Raw genomic sequence first — 18,506 nt, forward strand, 5'->3', positions numbered from 1 at the left:
CAAATACCAGGGATGACTGTATATACACACACACACAAACACACACACACACACACTTAAGAGCAGGGGCGTAACCAGGGCCGTCTTTAATATTGATTGGACCCTGGGCAAACAATTTCTTGGGCCTCCCCCTCCCCCCCAGGGCACAGTAACATCTCAGGGCACGGTGTGGGCTCCCAGCAGGGCCTCAGACAACACAGGAGAGCAGAGTATGGAAAGCAGGGGGCGGGGCTGAGTTGATAGTGGGCAGAGCCCAGAGCCACGTCTACGCTGCTGTATGTAGCCTCCTGTCTGTAGAGCACCGATGCTGTGTACACAGACAGGGGGCAGGGCTGGTGCAAGCCCCATTGCCTACACAGGTGAAGCTGCCAGCCCTGCATGTGTTTATCTTATGTGGGCTGAAGGGGCAGCTGCTTTGGGCCCCACAACAATGATTGGGCCCTGGGCAGCTGCCCCTTTTGCCCTGCGTTAAAGACGGCCCTGGGCGTAACTAGAAATCACAGGGCCCCAAAGCAAACTTTTGTATGGGGACCCTTTGATCTCTAGTTACACCCCTTGCAGAGCCCAATTGAGATCCCAAACAGCCCACCTGAGGGCGACCCTGCAGAGCCCACCATAGACTCTCTAAGGTGGGCTCTGCAGGGTCACACTCAGGTGGGCTGGTCACACTTCTTACCTGTCTGCCTCCTCTTCTCTTCCTCCACCGTCTGTGATGAGCCCCGCCTCCTCCGCCCGTCGCCGGGCCCGCCCCCTCCCCCGTTGCCGGGCCCCGCCTCCTCCACTGCTGGGTCCAGCCTTCTCCAACGCCGCTGCTGGCTCTCACTGATTTAGCAGCGGCTGTGGAGAGGAATGCACCGCTGCACAGATCACTGTCAGTGATCTGAACAGCGGCACATTTCTCTTCAGAGCCGCCAGTGACAGCCAGCAGCATGAGACGCCATAGCGACCCAGGCGGCCTGCAGGGCATCAGGAATGTCCTGGCCTGGGCCCCCCTGTCCCCCAGGCCCCATAGCGGCCGCCTTGGTCGCTATGGTGATTGTTACGCCACTGCTTAAGAGTATATATCATGGATAAGTCTATCTAAAGCCAAAACGTTTTTTTTTAGTTTTGGATGGTGTATGCAAGGCTAAGAACCCCTGTCAAGTTTTAATTACTGTTAGTGTCTTTAGCGATATTAAGCGCTCTCTATGTACTGGTCACCATTATCACCACAGCTGAAAATGTAAAAAATAATTGTTATTATTGTCACCAGAACAGGAATATAACGGAAATCCTATAGTGGGGACACTTCTTCTGGTGACAACTGCCTAGGGGGAATTTCCTCTCACTTCCTGTTGTGTCTACAGGACAGGAGATGAAGTGACTTCACAGTGCACAATTTGATCATCTATTGTGATTAATAATTAGGAATAATGACCTAAGTGTATATTTTTGTATTCATGTGGAGGTTTTATTTGTCCCGCGCTTACCAGAGAAGAGGGGGCATATTTTTGTCCAGGCAGTGACCGGCCCTTGTGTGGTATACTGCCCCAATGCGATCTCAAGGAAGAAGATGGGAACTCCACAGGTGACCATGAAAATGACGTATGGGATGAGGAATGCCCCTGTGTTGAATATATACAATACTCATTATAAACTGCACAGTATGGAGAAATATGAATTTAAAATTTAGATTATATTTTCATTTAGTTTTCTTTTCTTTTTTACAGTGAGTGCCAACTTTCTGACAAATGTAACATGGCAGGATTTTAAAGTAATGACATTTTATGTCACTACTATCCCACAGAGTTGCTTTGGGATGAGAGGAGCAGCAAAGCACAGACACAGGTCTGTACTACAAGCAGATAGTAAATCTGAAGAAATTATTAGCCAATTAAAGGATCAAACATATCAGCAGCTTTTGCTGCAATACTGATCTCTAGTCCAGAGCTGTACCCAACAGCACTTTATTTCACCACTAGATGTCCTCAGTCTTCAAAGCTAAATGATGTCCAGCATAATTAAAACCACTTCCTCTAAACTGTTATGGACCCACCTCTGAGCCCATGCCTGGACATGCCTGTAAGCAGCACAGCAATGAGCTCATCACTTTGTCAATTTGCTCTCTCTTCCTATCAGCATGCTACCTATCAGTACATGAATTCATTGGCTCCTTGTTTAGCTTCTTCCTCTCCCAGTCTGAGTTCTACTGTACAGGGACTGGAAGAGTCTGATATTAAGTCCCATTCAGGTACATACACTGCTTGCATATAAAAATAAATTGAATGATGTACTAATGCTTACAAAGCTGCATTCATTTGTGTCTTTTATATTTGCCAGGAGTTCAACTTTAAAGAGGTTGTGCAGGAGTTAATTTCTTTCCTCTTACTAAAGTGTGAAAACATTCAGGGATTTACAGCCCTTTGCTCTTCAGACTGTTTGATGCCAAGTTCCTTATCAGTGTTCAATGGTGCTATGGTGGACTTTGTTTTTGGGGCGGAGCTTCCCAGGGCTGTATAAAGCTGGCCATACACCTATAGATTATCTGCAGACTTTCTACGGTCAGATGGAAAAAGTGCAACAGCTTCAGTATCTTGCTAGTCGGCCGCGCTGGCTCTCAAAATACCTGAACAATCTTATTAGATGCAGGCATTGGTCAGATAATTTGACAGCCAGTGGGGCCGACTAGCAAGATACTGAAGTTTGGCCCAGTGGGGGATTCCTCCATCCACACAGTGTAGCGTAGGTGGAGGAATCTGTTGCACTTTTTCCATCTGACCATAGAAAGTCTGCAGATAATCTATAGGTGTATGGCCAGCTTAAGGGGCTCATGGGTCAGCACATGGAACAGCCAGGTTAGAACGGGTAACACCATTCCTCAAATTTTACAAAGTCTGATAACTTTTTCTTATTTCTTTTGCTTAGTTTGTATATAAAAACAGATACAAGTGAACGCCTCACCTCCGCCATTTTTATAGCACAGATATGGGAATCTCCAGATATTCCCCAGCCCGATGATTCCACCCACCACGGACAAAATGAACTCCGCCTTGCTCGCCCATTGACCGCGAGCATTTAGCTCCGGCTGCTGATCCTCTATATATGTCAGCTGCTTGACGCCCACAGCGATGGGCGGAGCTCTGTCTGATGAACCTACAGACAGGAAACGCGGACAATTGTAATCCTTATAAATTAACACTTCTGACCAAGTAACAAAAAATGCAAATGGTCACAGTGTTGCTTTTTTTAGTTGTTACATCGCTGTACTTGAAATTTTGGCAAAAGATATTACATGCACATCAGGGCGTAACATGAAACATGGTCACATCGGCACCCCCCACGTATCTGAATTGTGGGGTTCTTCTCCCCACAAGCTGAAGCCCAGTGTAGATGGCCATGGTAGATAATTATTTGGTGATGTGCCATGTGTGTGACAGATGGTGCCATAGTACACGGCTTGTCAAAGATAACTGAGTTGAGAGCTGTCACAATCAGGGCCGGATTGATGTTCCTCAATGCGCTCCCCCACCCCCCGCAAATGGAGAATGGCAATCAGATGGCAGGGTTAGTTTTCATTTTTTAAATTTTTTTTCTTTTTTAACTTTTTTATCACTTTTTTTATTTATCTTATTATCTTTTTCTTTTTTTTTAAATAATTTTTTATCTTATTATTTTTAACCACTTTTTTATTTAAATTATTATTTCTTATTATTTTCTTTACTGTTAATTTATATTTATTTTATTATTTTATATAAATTTTTTACATTTTCATTTAATTTTTTTCACTTAACTTTATTGCTATCACACAGGAGCTAACAAGGAGGTGACAGGTTCTCTTTATTGGACCTGACACTTCCAATACAGTTGTTCTAGCACAGTACTGTGCTGGAACTCATGTGACAGCTGAGATGGGAAGGCTGCGAGTGCAGCTCTCCCGTCTCAGTGCTCACATGGAGCAGAGTGGAGAATGGACGTTTCCGAGCGGCTTCCCCGCTCTACATTTGGCCCTGCTTGCTCAAAGCAGGGCTATAGGTAGAAAACAACTACCCGCCCAGCCCCCAGAACTGCATGTCCTGAGCGTCTAGGAATTCCACACCCCTGCCGCCCCTCTACTCCCTGCCGCCCTGAGGTCGGGTCTCGGTGGCCTTGTGTGAAATCCAGCCAAGGCCACAATGTTACATAACAGAAAACACACAGGGGAACGTTTATCAATTCTGTCACACAGTAAGGCAACGGTGACCAGGATCTATGGGACTGATTATGAGACGGATTTACTATCATTCTCAAATTGTGCAAATCAATCTCGGTTTACTGTCCAAGATTGCAGGCTAAAAACTATAACAACTTTGCTAATGGAGAAGCAGGTTCATTTGCATCTAATTGTGTCCCTAATATTTTAATGAACGTTCCCCCCTTATTTAAATCTTATGGCTACTAACACTGAAACAAACCCTCTCCATTCTGAAATAGGCATTAAAGAAACTGAAACAATTTGCTACTAATTTTTTATATCCTATAACAGCACAGCACATGAGCACAAGTACATTATAATAAAAACAATGTTTGACTGATATTTGCTCCAAGCTCTAATGTCTGATATTGCAATTTACCTGGCAGAAGTTCTGGCAGATGGGTCTGTGGCCCCTGCGTGTCCCCAGCTGACATCTCACCTGCAGCTGCTGCGGAAGGTTTTCTACAGGTTCCCCTCCCTATGATATTCTCACCAGGGGGAGGAGGAGAATGTAAATGTCACTAACACTCTGGTGACGATAATAAATTCCATTTGATCTCTGGTAATAATAATGACATGTTGCACACAGCTTCATCTCCCATAATAATCAGAACTTTGGACGCAGTGATGCAAATCTTTTTAAGCATTTTTCATTTAGGTGCACAAGTAACTTTTTTGCCTTTATACAGTATATATGGCAATGATGCTTACAGTGCTTATGTTTTAGTTGGTTATAGTGACACCCCAAAACCTTCTACTGATTACCTCACCATAACCCGTAAGCCTTAAGCTTAAAAGAATTCATTTTTGGAACGTTAGTTCGATTTTCTAAGAGTTGATGGGGTCAAATGGACGATCGTTTTCGACCATAGTGACAAAGAAAATAGATGCAGAATGGAAAAATATTTTTTAAACGAATACAATTCTCACTCTGAATGTGGTTTTCATTCAGGAAATTCATTCCAAAATCTAATTTTAAAATCAAATGACATTCATCAAATCTCTGATGTGATTGCCGAATGTTCTAGAAGATTTTTCCTATGAATGTTCATACAGAAATCTACCAAAGTATGTCCAGGTTTAGCCTAACTTCTCTTCCTAACTCCCTAACTTCCTAACTCCCCAACCTTACACCCAGAAAAAAACCACAACGCCGAGCACTGAAAATGTAATCCCTTAAAGGAGAACTATGAGGTGAGTGATTTTCACTCATCCTCATAGTTCTAGCCGACCTGTGACAATGAGACAGGTCGGCTCAGTAGATCGGGAGGTGAGCGAACACATACCGGCGTTCGCTCACCTCTCGATCCTGTCACGGCTCTCTGCCGTGACAGGGGAGTGGCTGGATTCCCCCCTCTCCCCTCCAATCCGCCAGCGCTGACTGGCGGAACGGACGGGGGAGGGGGTGGGTACAGCTGGCTCTGCCTTTAGATAGCCAGAGCCAGCTGTCAGTCACGCAGCTACAGCCTAGGGTGACACAAACTAGCGTCCTCCCGTTACCCTAAGGAGAACTATGGGGAAAAGACTTAACCCCATAGTTCTCCTTTAATGACCAGAGTTCCTGTATGCCCAGCCCAAATTTAGCTGTGTCAATATGTGTCAGTTAACCACTTGCTGACTGGGGTGTTAAACCCTCTTCCTGTCCAGGGCATTTTTCAGTATTCAGCGCTGCGGTACTTTGACTGATATTTATTCCATCATGCAGCGCTGTACTGAAATAATTTTTATACTTTTTTGGGGGGACATCTTAAAACTTTCTTTTGGTGGTATTTAATCACCACCGGGGGTTTTTTATTTTTTACTCTAACAGAAAAAGTACAGAACATTTTGAAAAAAACTGTTTCCCTATGTTATGTTATGAAACATTTATTATCACTTCAATTTTATGGTAAAATATAAAAGACGGGGTCACGTCCGGTAAAAAGACACCAAAATGCCAAGCCTTAAAATTGCGTGCGCCCACAAAATCGCAACAAACAACTATACCCAAAATTGGCCAAAGACGACATTTTAAAAGCTTTTACTGCTCATCAGTTTAATGTTATCAGTGATTAATGGCCCTAGAATTATTGCTCAGGATCTGATGTTCGCGGTGATATGCAACATGTGCGGCGTAATCGTCGTTTTCACACGTAGACGCACCCAACACATTTTTGTGTATGTGGGGGGTGGGATTTACATTTATTTCAATTTTTTTATACGTGATTTAATTTTTTTTTGGCTTCTTAATGGTTTTTAAACTTTTTTTTTTTTTACACTTAACTTTATTGCCATCACATACGGGGCTAAGAAGCCCCCTTTTAAATGTCAATTTACGTGACAGGTTCTCGTTATGGAGACATCAGGGGTCTCTAAGTCCCCTCATGTCACCTAGTGAACCCCAGAGAAGTTGATGAAGCAGAGATCTGCTTCACCAGCTTCTCTCCGGCTTCTGTCGGCGGGAATGACAGCTGAATGCGGAAGTGATGTAATATACATCACTTCCTGCATTCTGACACAGGAGAGGAGATCAGAGGGGGATGGTGTTCTGAACTCCCTCTGATTGCCGGAGACAGAGCCGTGGTGCCAGTCCCGGCAGCACTGGGCACAGCGAATCTCACAAGCGGGAGCGACAGGGGGGCACACCCGCACAAAATACAAGCGATCCAGCAGCTCTATCTTAGTATAGCGGTACTTCCGCTAGCATGGAGCCGGCTTCCCGGACAATCAGGAAGCCAGGCGGCGTGTCATTACCCGCCACCTGGCTTCTAGATTGCTTGGGAAGCCGGCTCCATGCTGTTTGACCGGTGTTCTGAAGTGATAGAACACCGGCTCGATGCTAATTGGCCGGGAAGCCGGCTCCAAATCTCCTCATGACTGGAAGTTCCAGGATCGGGGGTAAGTATCAGCACATTTGGGTGAGTACGAGTACTCGCCCAAATACTCGGTTATTGGCACCAATACTAGTAGCACCAATACCGATACGGGTATCGGTATTGGTGCATCCCTAATCATAATATAAAATATTTTGATAAAACGATGAATGCTCTTGCACACAATTACTCTTCAACAACAATATAAACTCCTTTACACTCTAGCTTCATTACATTTTTTTTTTTGTAGAACTACAAACCTCAGCCCTCCTATAAGGTTTTTATAGAAATGAAGCTCTGGGGTTTGTAACTACATTATAGGCATAGAGGGCTCATTCCAGTCTGTAGGAGAAGCTCATAGGGCCATAAATCGACACTGCTAAGATTGTTAAGCAAACCTGTCAAAAACATAAAATAAATAAATAATAATAATAATTAAAAAAAAAAAGATAGATAAGCAAATGCTTACTGCACAGAGGGGGATCTGTGCTTTTCACTCACCTCATAGTTCTAGCCGACCTGTGACAATGAGACTGTCACAGGTCGGCTCAGTAGATCCGGAGGTGAGTGAACACATACCGGCGATAAGGAGAACTATGGGGAAAAGACTTAACCCTTCTATACTATAAACCTCACAATTCGTTTTCCTAATTGTCCCCACTAATCGGGACCCCCTTCTAACCCAGGGCCCTATAGCAGCTGCATGGGCTCCTATGGCTATTGTTACGCCACTGTTGAGAGACATTCCACAGCTGGAGTGGAGGGGGAAAGAGATGAATGCTGACTGCTCTGGGAACAAGGATCACGTGAGTGTATCTTCTGTATTCCGGGTCCTAGAAGCAGTTAACCCTTCCAGTGCTGGGATAGCCCCACTGCAAAAATTGTCAAAAGGCCAGTATATTGACAAATAATATAATATACTTCATATAGTGGTGTAGTGGTTAGTTATTCTGCCTTGCAGCACTGGGGGTCCTTGGTTTAAAACCCAGCTAGGTCACTATCTGCAAAAGGAGTTTGCATGTTCCCCCTGTGCTTGCGTGGGTTTCCTCCCACACTCCAAAGACATGCTGGTTGGTTAATTGGCTCTTGTCTAAATTGTCCCTGTGTGTATGCATGTGAGATACCGACCTTAGATTGTAAGCTCCTTGGGAGCAGGGACTAATGTGAATGTGCACTGTAATGTAAAGCACTGCATGAAATTGTCGGCACTATATTTTACCTGAAATAAATAAATATACATGATACCCTTTGGAGCCAGCGGTAGTGTTATCCTTCATTGGGTATCACTGACCGAGAAAAAGGGTGACAATACACATTTAATAATAAAATTAATAATAATAATAATAATAGTTGTAGGATTTTACTTTACCCTTGGAGTACTATGACATCCGCCAGCAGATGGTGCTGCATTACCATCTTTCTATAACTAAATGAGTTTCAAAAAAGGTAAGAAAAACAATGTTTAAAGCAATATATAGTGCTCGATAATGTGTCATACATGAGTTACAAACATTCCCTGTACATGTATTGGGGCTGATTTACTAAAGTACTGGAGCCTGTTCACTTAGCAAAGTGAATGTTAGTAAATAAGGTGAACCAGTCTTCACTTTGAATACCCAATCATATGCAGGAGAAATACAAAAACATGCATTTTTTTCTAGCATATGATGGGTTGATAAAAGTGAACACAGCTTTACCCTTTTTAAAACTAAGCTCAGTAAACAATCACTTTGCAAGGGAACATTCATACTTTGCTGATTAAACTGCCTCTACTCATTTAGTAAATCAACTAAATAAACAGTAATGATTGGAGATGTTTTTATAACCCCTGCAATCGATTTAGGGCGTCTGTAGATGGTTTTAAAGTTCCAGGATCTTAGAGGACTCCCCAACAATCCCTGTGGCAGAGAGTGTCGGTGAAGTGGAACAATTGGGAGATTGTCATCCAATGCTCTTGAGCACCTTAAAGCCCAACTCCAGGCTCATGTCACCCTCCCCCAAGTTCATCCAGCAGTATTTTTTTGGTTACCTTTAGGCCAGTTACATGATGCGTCTTCCTTCTCAGTCTTCCCCCAATGGCTGGTGGGACTGAATGATGCAAAGAGCGGTGCTGACAGGATTACAGTTAGTACAGAGGCAACGTGGTGATGCCTCCTCAGGAGGTAGATCTATGACACCCTGCGCTTGCAGTCTGTCCTCAGTCTTCTGGCTTAAATGACCCTGGGTGTCATTCAACCCAGAAGACCGAGGACATCTTGTGGCAAAAAGAGAGCACTGCAAAGGGGCAGCATCTGATTAAAGGTCAGAATTTATGCTTTTTTAAAATTTAGCCTGGTGTTGGCTTTTAAATAGCTCCTTCTGAAACAAGTTTACTGTACTGCAGACCTTCAGGGCCCATTCACACCAATTGCGGTACGTTCCAGAGCAGTAGCTGCTGGAACGCATCACAAACGCTCACAAAACTTTCCCCTTCGTTCTGGGGCGGGAGGGGGCGTGGTGGTGCAATTAAGTCAATGGCACTGCAGCCCCCCCCACCCCCCCTGCAGTGTGATCGGACACGTGCCAAAACATTGCCTGTGTTCTGGTCCACTGCAAATGGAAAAAAATGCTGCATGCTCTATGTTTTGCGTTCGCAGTGGACTGGAACAGAGGCAATGTTTTGCCACGCGTCCGATGGCACTGTGGGCGGGGGGATGTGGCTGCGGTGCCATTGTCGATGCACCGCCACCCCCCCCCTCCCACCCCAGAACGAAGGGGGAAGTTTTGTGAGCAATTGCTGTGCGTTCCAGCAGCTGCCGCTCTGGAATGCACAGCAATTGGTGTGAATGGGCCCTCAGAGTAGTATATATCTTATCTTCCTATCACTTATCCACTGCTCTGTTCAGCTGCAGGAAGCAAAAGGAGAATCATGTGTATGCTACGAGTTGTAGCTTTCACAGGGCTATAGACTTTCCATGTGACTGCACTGATTGCACTAGCAATGTCACATGGGGAGGGTAACCTGCTCCTCCATACTGGGTATTTCTTTTGGCTCTCAGCACTGGAGTGGCAGTGAAGCAAAGGAAAGGGAAGAATATCCTGCTGGGAGGGGATAAGGGGGATTGATAAAAAAACAAAAAAAACTGTTTCCCCTGCATGGTTTGAGCACAAGTTTACTTTAGATTTTTGGACATTGCCTTTTGTCTAGACACAACTAATTATTCCAAACACCTGCAGGCAGAATGAAATGGCCATACACTTTACAACCATCGCTATCGCTCAATTCTGCAAGTGATTCTAATTTACTATCGCTGTTTTCTACCTGGTCTAAAACCATTTTTGACCTAAAGGGACGCTTTTTGGATGCCATGGACGTTTACAAATTTCCAGGCAGAAAGAACAGCAAAAGTGCAGGCAGGGCACTGGACAAAGCTCTAGGGACAAAATAGTTTGATACATAAGTTTAATTATAGAAGATTGCATTGTATTCTGTGTATTCTGTGTAAATGTCATTTTTCACTTTTGAATTTCCCGCCGCCTCCGCCCCCCGCTATGACGCCCGAAAACGAAAGTAAAACACGTATGCTGGCATCGGCCGGCCGCGTCCATCAGAGGACACCTCGGGCCCGCAGGGACAAGGTAAGTGTCACTTTTCTGTGCATTCCCGAGTCTGGCTCAGGGTTACCGCTCCTGGTACTGAAAGTTAACCCCGAGCCAGACTCAGGAATACCGCCAGGGAGGTTAAATATCACCCTAACCACCCCCTCCACTCTTCCCAAGACCTCCTGCTTTCCAGCTCCCTTGTCATCTCCTCCCATACTCACCTCCAAGACTTCTCTAGACTGTCTCCCATCCTCTGGAAGTCTTTACCCCAACCTGTCCGTCTATCTCCCACTCTGATTGCCTTTAGGCGCTCCCTAAAGACTCATCTCTTCAGGGAAGCCTATCCCACCTCAAACTAACCACTGAACTATCACACCTCAAACAATTCATCCCCACACAGCTACCTCCTCATGTATCACTGGCCCCTCCCTTTTAGATTGTAAGCGCTCACGTGCCGGGCCTTCCTTACCATCTTGTCTTGAATTGTATTGTAATGTCTTCCTTGTATTGTAAAGCGCTGCACAAACTGTTGGTGCTATATAAATCCTGTATAATAATAATAATAATTTTACCAGCAGATGCTTGTCACCATTCTGTGCAACCTCCCTCTCATGCTTCAGTTTGTTTGGGCAAGGCTAAAGAAGGTTCAAAGAAGGGGCAGTGCTTGAATCAGTCAATGCCAGGACAAAACTTAAAGTCACTGTACTCCTGAGTCAGTGTAGGTGCCAGAGTGCAGTGTACCTTTAACACAATTTAGTAATTGAGCCAAATCTTTGTGCGAGTTCATATACACAAGTGTCTTTTTATCTGTGTGTTGGAGGTCTAGTAGGAAAGGCTTGTTGTAGCATGCCGAAGTAATTAGTGAGGGGACAGGATGTTATTGTCATGAAGAAAGTTTTATCCCCCTTGCCACCAGCAGTTCATGTCCCTGACATTCCTCCAGTTATTACAAGCAGGTAGCACTGCCAGGCTTTTCACTTCACCCCACCTTTCCCTCACTGTGTCTTTAAGCAATTTGCACAATACCATTTACGTGACAATAGTTAGCACACCTGGAACATTGTTTGCTCAAGGAATAAAAGACTCGGGTCTGAGAGATGTAAGACACAGGGTGTGGTTGTGCCATTGTCAGCCGTCGCCCACACAATGCCCGTCTGGCCAGCAGTGCACACTCAGGAGTCATCTGCGGTATTTATATTTTATGCATTATATTTTCTTCTTATTGTATACTTCAAGTGATGGGATTTCTCATCTTCTGTGTGCACTAGCTAAATTTTGCATCAGTGTTGGGAAAATTCTAAAACCTATTTATTGACTCCTCTGCCCTTTGCTGAATGCATCAACCATTCACAAAGGTTCCGCCCACGAGGAACGCTCCCTCTGCTGTTTTACTATAGCCATATCAGTGGAGATAGGTAAACCAGAGTGCTTGTTATGTGGACTGTGTGTGGAAACCAGAATGTCAGTGCTGGTCTAGTCTTGTGAAGCAATGTTTTCACCTAGCCTAGTGATACTGTTTTCACCTTTTCTTTTTTTTTGCATCTCAGTGCTGCTAGGAGTTTAGCCGAGAAATTGCATACATAATGATATGCAATATTATAAATATATTATCATATTTAATTACCTGTCATAGAGTAGCAAACTTGTAAGAGTGTGAAATTCAAACATGTTCATGATTGGAGGTAAAAGCACAGAAAATCAAGGGGAGCTGAGCACTGCTTCAGGACCCAGCTGCACTCTGTGATATGGCTGCATACAAACTGGCTGATTAGCTGTGGCCAGTTTGTGTGTGGCCAGGAATGCCATCTCAGTGCCATCCCTGGAGGCACTATGTCTGCGTTCAGGGTCAGTCAGAAGCTCTGTTCACAGTTACATGCGAACACAGCTGTTCACATGTGCTGTGTGCATGCATTGTACAGCTGGGGAGAATTACTGGATTCCCCTGCCAGATTCAGAGCTATCACTCAAGTGAAGCTTTATAGCATTCCCCTTCGCTACGGAAGGGGAATGCTATAGAGCTTTACTTGAGTGATAGCTCTGAATCTATTGGGTTCAGTGTCAGTGAGGTCACTGCCTGAGGCATAGTTTTTGCCATGCAGATAAGAGGCAGCTGCAAAAACGTTCATCTAAGGAGCCAATTAAGCAAGGCAGGCTCCTTAGAACATGCGCAAAATATGGTAAATGCGCACTAAATTCAGAGTAAACAATTTCAGCCCGGGAAAGGAGCCTGTACAACTGTGCAAGACTGAATGAAAGGCCAGAGTTCAGCTTTAAAGATTTAAAGTTATACATGTATTGGATGTGAGGACTCTGAAGGGCTTACCATTGCTGGAGTGGAGGAGGAGATCGGCTGGAGGGAGCGGTGTAAGAGGAAGCCAGGATCTAGGGTTGTCACCTTTTCTTCAAGGGAAACCCAAACTCTAGGAGAATATAGAGGAGAGAGCGATGAGAGGCAGTCAGGAGAAAGACCAAGAAGAGACAGCCTGGGTTGGGAGTAAGGAGACTGGCTATAGAGGACTACAAATCCCAGCAATACATTATACAGCAATACAAAAAAATATGAAGCTACATACTATGTGTTGTTCCGGCGTGGCGTCCTGATGTCTCCAGGGTCTCAGGTGGCATGATCGGGCTCTCAGCAGGGCTGTACGGGCTCCCAAGTGGACTCTCTGGTAAACTCTGTGAGCTCTCAGGTAAACTATGTGAGCTCTCAGGTGGACTGTGTGGACACTCAGATGGGCTGTGCGGACACTCAGATAGGCTGTGCGGACACTCAGATAGGTTGTGCGGACACTCAGATGGGCTGTGGGGACACTCAGATAGGTTGTGCGGACACTCAGATGGGCTGTGGGGACACTCAGAGGGGCTCTGCGGACTCTGAGGCGGTCTGTGCGGACACTCAGATGCGCTGTGTGGACTCTCAGACGGGCTGTGCGGACTCTCAGACGGGCTGTGCGGGCTCTCAGGTGGCTTTGTAGGGTCTCAGGTGGCTATGCGGGCTTTCAGGAGTGCAGTGCGGTGTCTCACTAGGGGTCTGAAGGCGAGCAGCGTGGTGTCAGGAAGAAGGAGGAGGAGATGTGTGGGCCGGCGCCTTTAACAGGGTTATTCACAAAAGGGTGAAGAGTTTGGAGAAGGCAGAAGAGAACAATCTAGGACAACATAGCTGAACTGGAAAATGAGCTGAATTGGAGAATTGTTCCAAATCGGCTATTTTGGCCTAGATTGTTCACTTCTCCTCCAAACTCTTCACTCTTTTGTGAATAACCCTGTTAGTGTCCTGTGTCCAGGTGTCAGGTGGCCTGAAACACGGACACAGGACTCAGAAACCAGACTGTCGGGGTGAATCCCAGACAGGTGACAACACTACCAGAATCGTGGTTCGGGTGAGTATACCTCTGTTACTTTAGTTCCCTAGACTACTTACCCTTGCAGTGTGGGGGTAGCCCCACCTCAAAGGGTTACGATTTGATTTGCCTGGAATTCTGCATTAGGTAAGAGGCAGTCTTGCTCCGACACCTTCTGCACCAACATTATTTAACCTCATTAATAACAGTCGGCTGGAGCCATGTATGTTTTGTTATTATTTGCAGCAGCCTGTATATTATATTTTTAGGCTCCCGATACTACTGATAGAGCTGTTGACACCATGAGAAAACAGATCATGAATTAATATTGTTGTGTTCACAGCGGCGGGGCTGTGTCGCTGAGAAACCGTCCATTCATTACTAACGCACATGTAACAAGGAAATTGAGCAGTGTGCTTTCATTAGAAACCCACTGAAATAAAGAAAATACAAAGTGGAGAGCGTACAGAGTACAAATTCACAATGGTGACTTGTAAGAATGAAGCATGAGTTTATAGAAGAGTGTACAATGTACAGCAGCGGTCGCCAACCTTTCGGACCTTATGGAACACTAAATTCATAATTTTAAATCCCGCGGACCACTAATATGAATTTAAAAAAATACAAAAATATATATATACATGCAGTATATATACACATACATACGTGCAGGTGTGCCTGCAGGAGTGGCAGTGCTGGTGGAGGGAGGGAGCGGTGCCGCCCGCCCCGGCCCAGTAATAATATTAATTGTTTCCCTATCGAATCTGCCACTGACCCTGCCGGTGGCGCCTGGGGCACATGGCCCCCCTAGCTTCAGCACGGCCCCCAACCACCCCCGTGCCTCCCCTTCCTCCACACTGAGCCACTATTACCTGGCTTCTCCCCACTTTTCTATGTCCCGCAGCTTGCTCAGTCCGGGTACTGACGAGATGCCCAGCCTCCTGCAGAGCCCGCACTGTACTGAGAGCCGCGCATTCTTTGTGACAGCCGCTGCTTGAGTCAGTGAGAGGCAGCCCCGGAGCCTCTGTGCCGCTTCAATGACAGCTCAGCCTGCACGGCATCGGAGGGGCCCAGGGGCCACCAAAATGTTCTCATTGACCACCGGTTGGCGACCGCTGATGTACAGTATATGGGGAGGTAGTTGGTGTTGGAGTTTTATTATTTATAAATAAGATCAGTAAAGGATTGTATTTATTGTGGTGTGACTAGGAGGAGTTAGACTAGGTGGACTTGTCTCGCCATGTTGAAGATGTTCCATGACTCATTCAAGTGTCTTCCTAAATTCCCATGAGTGACGGGTAATTCCACTGGGATTTCATTACACTGAGATGGGCAGCTAGGTCTGGCCATTGATGGCGAGAATTTTGGCCGACTCCTGCTGAATTGAGCTGTGGGTGGTCCTGCAAGCGCTACCCAATTTAAGAGTCATGTAAACTGGATGGAAAATCATCCTATCAGATGAAGGCGATGTTTGGGTATTCCGGCAGTCATGGGTGCTGAATACAATAGCCAGCGGTAGAGATTCCTCCATGGATAGCGTAATCAATTGATTTGTCTCTCATTCAGGTTCAGGCTAAAGAAAAACAAGCCATGTGAGGCTAGTTTAAAGGCTAATTCCACCTTATGAAAATGATTCAATGTACCCACATTATATAATAAAAAATCTGCATTTTTTGATTATTTTTGCATTGGAGCCTGCAAGGCGACCAGTGCAATGCACAGGCTCCTGCTGACTGTTTCCGTGTCTGTTGGTATTTGGCTGCAGGAATTAAGCAATGGACTACAAGGGTGGCGACGTCACAGCATTGTGCTCCATTGAGATCTTCAGGTCCCTCTGCTGAGATGTTAATTTCCTTCACAGACTCCACTATGTCATTCGTAACAGCACAGAGCAATAAGAGACATCAAGAATAAAAACATCCTGATCACATGACTTGGAAAGTGTCCACATCCTCCTCTGCATCTTCTGGTTTTAATTCTGTGCACAGAGTCTTGTTTATGGTTCCCCTGCCTGTCCTTGTCTCACAGGTGGTCCTAGGACTCCCCCTCGCCACCGAGGCAGCATCTGTCAAACAGACATGCGTTGTGATAATTAAAGAGACGCCCCAGGCAAATGAGCAATCAGTGAGCCGCTGATTCTATCCAAAAAACACTGCAACTCCACTAAAGTCAAAAAAGGCTGCTGAGTTCATTGTCACCCTAGATTTTATAGAATTCCCTGATGTCAGCAGGACTGTCATAGTGCATCTAGCAGTGAATTGTACTCTGGGTGTATTTATATACAAGTCACAGAGCCATTCACCTTGCGCAATGGCATGCACATTGGTTCTGTGCAAAGGGAGGCAAAAAGATGTTATTAGCAGATTTTCTTTCCAGATGGAGTAATATCAGGTAAATACCACTGAATGGCCACTAGATGGAGTGGAGGAGCAAAGAATAGATGTTTTAGATGAACATGGAAATATGATGACTGAAATTCAATAATCCTATCAATGTGTGTTCATGTCTTCTAAGTAACCTTTGTAAATATGGAGCTGAATGGAAGCAGGCAGGATTCCTCCTACAGAGGGCAGGACAAATCATGGTTGAGTTGTAGATAGTCAGTGACAGGAATATAAGTGACAGGAAAACAAAAAGAGAGCGATCGAAGCGCAACTACCTGGCGCAGTGATCCTCAGTTTGTTGGTCCTCAGTGGCTGTGGCGTTTGGAAACCAAGTGGGACACGATAATAACAGCAAGAGTGAGGATTCTAGGATGTTTGTAAAACAAATGTTTTTTCAACTCACCATGAGGTTAGCTGCGATGCGATCTCTGCAACGTGGGTTCTGAGATGAGTGGATAGTGGTCCTAGGAGCGATGTAATGGAAGAGTCCAGATTTGTCAAATTGGTTGCAGTGTGGGACCGACGGTGTGGGTTCTATGGATGAGCTTGTTGGTATCCTTGGAATTGTGTTTTTTCACAAACATCCCAGAATTCTTACCCTTGCTGTTACTATCGTTTCCTACTTGGTTTCCAAACGCCGCCACCATTGAGGACCAACACAGCACCACCACGCAAAAGCGCCACAAGCCCAACAACACATCGACAATTGGAGCCCATTTCCAAACCCCCAGAAGAGTCCTAACTTCGAACTTCAGGAATCAACCACCCCTAGGAGTTGTGTATAGCCACCTCATCGCCTCCAAGGATTCCAACCAGCTCATCCATAGAACCCATATCATTTCATTCAGTTCTAGGGGCACAGCAAGGTGAGAGACAGTTGTACCGCATCGCGTCCTGCTGCGTTGAAAAAAGTAAGGCATACCTTACTTTTTTTTCAACGCACACCTCCATGTTCCTTCTTCAACGCAGTGGTGTGAATGGGCAACATCCGTGAAAAGGCAAATTGCGTTGTAAGTACCTGAATGTGACTTGGTATCAGCCTCTTGCAATCCCCGTACAACAGAGCTCAGTTTGAGAGAGGGAAAAGCAGCACAAGGAGACAATCAGTTGTGCTGCAGTGTTCATGTGCTAACAAGGGACATCCTGAGAGGAGCAGAGAACAGAGAGATGAGCTCATCGGCTAGCTGCTTCTCTTTTCCAGTCACAGGCTAAGGGAGGGATAAGACCTGTCAGTGTTAACTGCAGCAGAGAAAAATCAGGTCTCTTGCCTCAGGCTGGACTGGCTGGACAGAAATTATTTGACAAGTAAAACAGCTCTTTTTTATGCATTTCAACTGTATATTTAGATGTGTAGCTCAATGTCAGCTTTAAAGCATGTAACACTGCCTATACTACAAATATGGTGGTTGAATGGCACACATGTTGGATTTCTTCAGCACAAGCTCTGAAATCCACTGGACTGTGGCCAATGCCAATTAGCTGCCAAAACCGAGCCTACTGTGGACCCTGACCACAGGTTTCCTAATGTCACTCACACAGAGGGTACAAAAGGTCAGAGATCATAGAAAGCGCAGTTGTTGACGCAGTACTGTAATCCATTAATCATATAAAGTGTACCCGTCAATTTTACACACCAAAGACACAATTTGTGGGGGATAAAAACAATATTCAACTACATTTTATGGATTGTGGTACTTTATTTCACCCCACAGGTGTCACTGTTGCTGGTGGTTTTCGGCAGAAGGCAGTTGTTCGGTGACTAAAGCCATGTAATGGGTACAGCGCCAACTACAGAACAGAATAGAACATACTGTACAACTGTAAGGTGGATTCCAGGTAAGTTGGTAAATACAGCTGAAATAGTAGTAAGAATTGGCATATGTTATGCCACACTGTATTAATATGTGTTGATGTCTAGGTACTATTTTGGTGTCTTGTTGTATACCAAAACCATGCAAAACAAATAAAAAGATTTAAAAAAACAAAACAAAAATACAGCTGAAATAGACACAGTATGTGAACCTATTTTACCTGCTGAAGGATTTGTAACTCTGTCCAGCTAGTCTTTTGATCCAAGCACCCTTCCCACATAGTACAGCCAGGTCCTGTAATCCATGCGACCTCTCTGCAGACA

General features: G+C 45.1%; 1 protein-coding gene across 1 annotated transcript in view; it reads right to left on the reverse strand.

Annotated features, from left to right (window-relative positions):
* LOC108804599 (sodium- and chloride-dependent betaine transporter-like) overlaps positions 1-4,644 on the reverse strand; it is a 33,360-nt gene extending 28,716 nt beyond the window's left edge. The window contains exons 1-3 of the mRNA XM_018576422.1: positions 4,590-4,644; positions 2,941-3,132; positions 1,470-1,604 (exon numbers count right to left, since the gene is read on the reverse strand). Of these exons, the coding sequence (XP_018431924.1) occupies positions 1,470-1,604; positions 2,941-3,132; positions 4,590-4,644 (382 nt within the window). The remainder of the gene's footprint in view (positions 1-1,469; positions 1,605-2,940; positions 3,133-4,589) is intronic.
* Positions 4,645-18,506: the final 13,862 nt, after the last annotated feature.

Source organism: Nanorana parkeri, unplaced genomic scaffold (assembly GCF_000935625.1).
Source record: "Nanorana parkeri isolate BGI_ZX_2015 unplaced genomic scaffold, ASM93562v1 scaffold67, whole genome shotgun sequence".
Lineage (NCBI taxonomy): Eukaryota > Metazoa > Chordata > Amphibia > Anura > Dicroglossidae > Nanorana > Nanorana parkeri.